Source organism: Centruroides sculpturatus, unplaced genomic scaffold, assembly GCF_000671375.1.
Source record: "Centruroides sculpturatus isolate CEXI.00-Female unplaced genomic scaffold, Cexi_2.0 scaffold987, whole genome shotgun sequence".
Taxonomy (NCBI): domain Eukaryota; kingdom Metazoa; phylum Arthropoda; class Arachnida; order Scorpiones; family Buthidae; genus Centruroides; species Centruroides sculpturatus.
In genome coordinates, this window is record NW_019385239.1 from 227,505 (window position 1) to 232,547 (window position 5,043).

A 5,043-nucleotide genomic window follows, 5' to 3' on the forward strand; every position below is an offset into this window, starting at 1 on the left:
AAAGAAAATAGCATATAAGAGAAACACGACAATATTCCAAATGCTAAGAAATGACAAAACACCAATAGACAGGAGGCTAGTTCCAGGTGTGTACAGAATACCGTTGCATGATAAAAGGCTAAAGAAAGAGTTATATTATATAGGAGCCACAAAGAGATCATTAAGAGAAAGATTGAAGGAGCACGAAAAAAATATAAGATCTAAACAACCGATCACGGCTTTGGCCAATTATGCTATCGCGGATCCTGCAGAGATTACAATCGAATGGAGCAAGGCGGATATTGTACAAAAGATCGATAATATACGACATCTAAAGTATGCAGAGGCATGGCACATTTATAAATACAGAGAAAAGGGGCTTAATATAAATTTTCGAGAGTCAAGTAGAATAGCAACGGCATGGAGAGCGGCGGCATTATAAAGAGCTAATGGACATGCGCGATCGAATATCTGAAGATTATAGAACGTGCGTGGTTCGAATTACCGTTGAGAAAGTTCAAATTTTTAAAATATTTTACATCAATCCTGAAGAAGGTCTATAAATTAGACCGAAAACGTTAGAGAACTGACAAAAGTAGACTGCATTTTAAAGATATAGTGAAATGTAGTTTTTTAGTTTTGGTTAATTTTCAGGTTTAATTTATTATAATGTAGCAGGTTTTGTAAGGACATTTATATTTGTTTTTATAATAATTTTTATTTAATTTTGCCTGCAATTTTGAACCCTTAATTACAATTTTTTTTTAATTAATTGAAACTCTTTTATTTTGCCGCTTGATATAGAAATTGTTTTAGCATTATTTCACACAAAAGATAAATTAGAATAAATTTAATTTTGATTTTGTTTTATAAATTTGTCTGCTTTTTAAAAATTTTTTTAAATTTCAATTTTAAGCAAGTTAACATTAATTAAACTATCTTGCTACTTAGTAATTAATAATGGAAAGTTATAAACATCCACAGATCATTATAAATTTATTATATATATAAATTGTGGGAGTAGGCATTGAAGCAAATAATCAGTATAAGCATGTGTCCATTATACAGAATAAAACAAATATAAAAACTACTACAACTACAACTACTACAACTACAGTACTACTACTACAAGAAAATCTATTTTATTATACATTATTCAATTGACAACAAAAAGTATCTTTAAAATATTGTTTGATACTAAACAGATTATATAATACAAAAAGCTATTTACAATTTACTATTATAAAATTAGTTATTAATTTATACAGTATTTTTACGTTTTATCAATTTCAAATTTTTTGTTAGTTACATCTAATTAAAATCAACTAAAAGAGTTGCATCTTCAAACTAATTTTTACAATATAAATCTGATTCTAAAGAATAAATATATAGATAGTTTTTGTCTTTACAAAAGGAAACAAAACATAATTGTAGTTCTAAGTAGTTTTTGATATAGTATGTGAACAGTGCAGATTCCTTGGAAATCACATGTACAGTAGGCCCTTGATTTAACAGACTATTTGGAGAAGAGTGTCTTCTATTGAAAAACATCCATTAACATGTATTTTAAAAAATATATTAACAACAAACTTACAATGTACAGGCATATTAAAATGCTAAAATGTATAATGAATAAAATATTATAAGTTATTGAGTAATTTATACTCATTGATCCAACCTTTTAATGTGCTTTATTCACAAATTAATAAAACAATCTATATTTCTTTACGACAGAAATCTGTTACATTAAGGATCTACTATATATTCAATATCCTTTTTTTTTAAGTTTTCTTTCATATTTTTCAGTTCTAAATGTAAATAATGGATAACTTTAACTCAAATTTTACAATATATTTAAGCCATTATTTAATTCCTTTTATGTTCATACTAATGGACATTCATTCAACATATAATGGGATTCTTTCATAACTTCCAAAGAAGGCAGGAAATGAGACATTTTTTTTCTTTCATTTTTATTTTAGAACTCCAAACTTTTATGAATATAAGATAAAAATTTTAAATTTTCAAATATTAACTACAAATGCACTTGAATAACTAACAATTTTATTTGAAATTTATATTGTCAAGTCAGTAAGTTCATAGATAATAAAATGAAAGGTGTTAAACAAATGTGAAAATTTTAACACAGTGAATCAAAATTTTTGAGAGAGAAATTAAACTAAATTAAAATTAATAAACTTTACAGCAAATTTACATTTAATTTTACATTTCTCTTACACTGGAACTTTTATATCCTAATTATACAGACTAGTTTGTAATTATAAAGATAATTAAGAATTTATATTAATTAACTAATATATAATTATTCTTAAAATTGATTATCTTTGTAAGGCAATTTAATTGAAAAAATTTTCAGAGTAATTTTAACTGTTAACACTATCATATCCTCTTGATCTACCATGTAACAATGGTCTGCTTTCATCTTCATCCATAGGATATTCTCTGTTGTGATTTAGTCTTTGTATAAAAACATTTCTTGAAATTAGTGGTATTGATGATCTTTCTCTTGTCATACAATATTGAAAACAGATTCCAAATAATGCAAGCCCTCCCCATACTGAAGCTAATATAATATCTGAAATAAACAATATGTTAATTGAAAATAATTTTATTATTGATACAAAAATGACTACAGTAGAACCTCGATTATCCGCCCTAATTGGGGACTGGGATTGGTCGGATAATTGAAAAGTCGGATAACCAAAAAGTATGAAAAAATCCATTATTAGTGTAGTATATTATTATATCCCATGTAATTAGTATATTAGTATATCGCTATTAACCTATTTTGCGTTGAATTTTCATCGATGTTAAGCCTAACAAAAATTTTTTAAAATAATAATCGTCGCTATTGTATCGTTAAAAATTAGAAAATTAAGCTTCGTTTAAATACTGGCTCCCTTTCATGGTCGAATGAGTGTTGCCAGCTAAAACACGTAAAAATAATATTAAAGTAGCCAAGACATAGCCAAATATTGTAGCGCCACATCACTAGCGGACATTTGAAATTTGCCAACTAGGACGGTCGGTTAACCTAGGGGTCGGTTGATCGGGGGGCAGATAATCGAGGTTCTACTGTATTATAAAATAAAAATCTTTGCTAAATTTTTTAGCTTTGTATAATTTAATAATGATATTTTTCAAAATATATACTGAATTATGAAGCTATTTAATGAATTTGTATTTCATTTATTTCATTCATCATATTCATCAGTACAGATGATCAGTCAGTCAGCTAAGGTATATGAGAAAGTGTTGGAGAGAAAAATGAGAATAAAATAAGAGGGAGTCTTTAGAGAAAAGCAATATGGCTTCAGATAACGAAGGTCAATGATTGACTTGCTTATTATTAGACAAAGGAAAGAATTTTGGTTTTTCATGACAGAAATCATAATTTTACTCATTTATCTATATATATTTATAACATTATATTTTGTACATACATGTTAAATGTGTTTTTACTACAGACATAACTACCAGAATGATGTACTGGTATGTTCCAGCTCTAATATGCTACTGAGTAAAAGTTACTGTATATGAGAATTCCAGTAGGAAAGACAGAATGATTTGAGATCAAGAACAGAATGAGAGAAAATGACAACTGTGCTTTTATTGTTGTTATTTATATTGATGTGACATTATTCTGTCTGTCATGGTGATGGACAGAATGTTTGTAGTACTAGTGAAAAAATTGGGAGAAGATAAAAATGGAAATGTTTGTAGACAATATAATAATCTGAGAAGACAGTCAAGAAGTGCAAGTAGAAGTGAATGAGTGAAATAAGCAAGTTAAAGGAATATCAAACAAAGCTCAGCCCAGAGAAAAATGAGACACTTGAATTACAAGGAAAAAAGACTGGAAAGATAAAATAGTTGCAGCAGAGAGAGAGAGAGAGAGATCAACCCAAAAAATATTTCATTTAAATATTGAATATATATTAAAAACTTTGTTTTTGTTAATTATTTAAAAATTAAACAAATTTGTGAAATAATATAGTGATCATAAAATCATTTAATAAGTAAAAATACTGACAACATATTTTAAAAGTATAGTAATTTTAAAATAGTTATTGATTTTTCAAAAGTAATAATTATTGTTCAAATTTTGAAAATTAACAATTAAATATAAATTTTACTTAAATAATAAAACTTCAAAATATTACCTTGTTTTTGAAAAGGATATATATTTGTAGCCAAATTCAAATTTTCGAATAGCAATCGTTTAACAATATTAAGTATAATATATGATAAAACCGTGCCAAGAAAACGATCTATTGCTATAATAAAAGCATAACTTCCAACAATTGATGTAGTCACAATATTAGACTGAAATGAAATATAAAAAATATTAATAAAAAGTTTATAAATATCGACAATATATTGATATATCATAATTCCATATACTGTAATACTTTTTGAACAATAGTTTAAAACAAAAATTTCAATATTAAAAATAAAATATCACTTCACAAACTATTTAAATTCATAAATATATATAATAAAAATATAAACTAAATATAATTTTTTAATTATATATTTTATGTTTGAAAACTACCACATATTTTCATAGTTTAAAAATATGTGGTAGTTCTATATAATTTTAGTATTTTAATTTAAAAAAAAAAATTCTATACTGAATCAGGTAGAAAAATGTTTTTAATTCCTGATTTAGTGAATGTCTCTTCAATCCGAAAAAATCTCTCCGGTAGACTACCTCACAGCCAATTCAGGTTATAAACTCTTTTTATTGTTTTTTACAGATGCATTTCGAGCTAGATTAGTTTACTAGCTCCTCCTCAGTGCTTAAGAGTTCCATGAGTTTCATATGATCTAATTTTCACACTTATACGGTACTTTTAGTCCCGTTTACAATATTTTTACCATCTTATAAAATTACTCAAAAGGCTTGTATCGTGTATTGTAAAAATGGCACTGGTTGCTACTGATTTCTTTCTAATTAAATTACTTTAAGAACTTGTATTTTGTTACATCATAAAAATGTACTGCTTGTTACTAGATTTCTTTCCAATTAAAATAGTATAC

The 5,043-nt window shown here is 26.1% G+C and overlaps 1 protein-coding gene across 1 annotated transcript in view; it reads right to left on the reverse strand.

Annotated features, from left to right (window-relative positions):
- Window positions 1-1,753: 1,753 nt before the first annotated feature.
- LOC111636586 (transmembrane 7 superfamily member 3-like) overlaps window positions 1,754-5,043 on the reverse strand; it is a 42,635-nt gene continuing 39,345 nt past the window's right edge. Inside the window, exons 11-12 of the mRNA XM_023381864.1 lie at window positions 4,164-4,326; window positions 1,754-2,575 (exon numbers count right to left, since the gene is read on the reverse strand). Coding sequence (XP_023237632.1) covers window positions 2,364-2,575; window positions 4,164-4,326 — 375 coding nt within the window. The 3' untranslated portion in view covers window positions 1,754-2,363. The remainder of the gene's footprint in view (window positions 2,576-4,163; window positions 4,327-5,043) is intronic.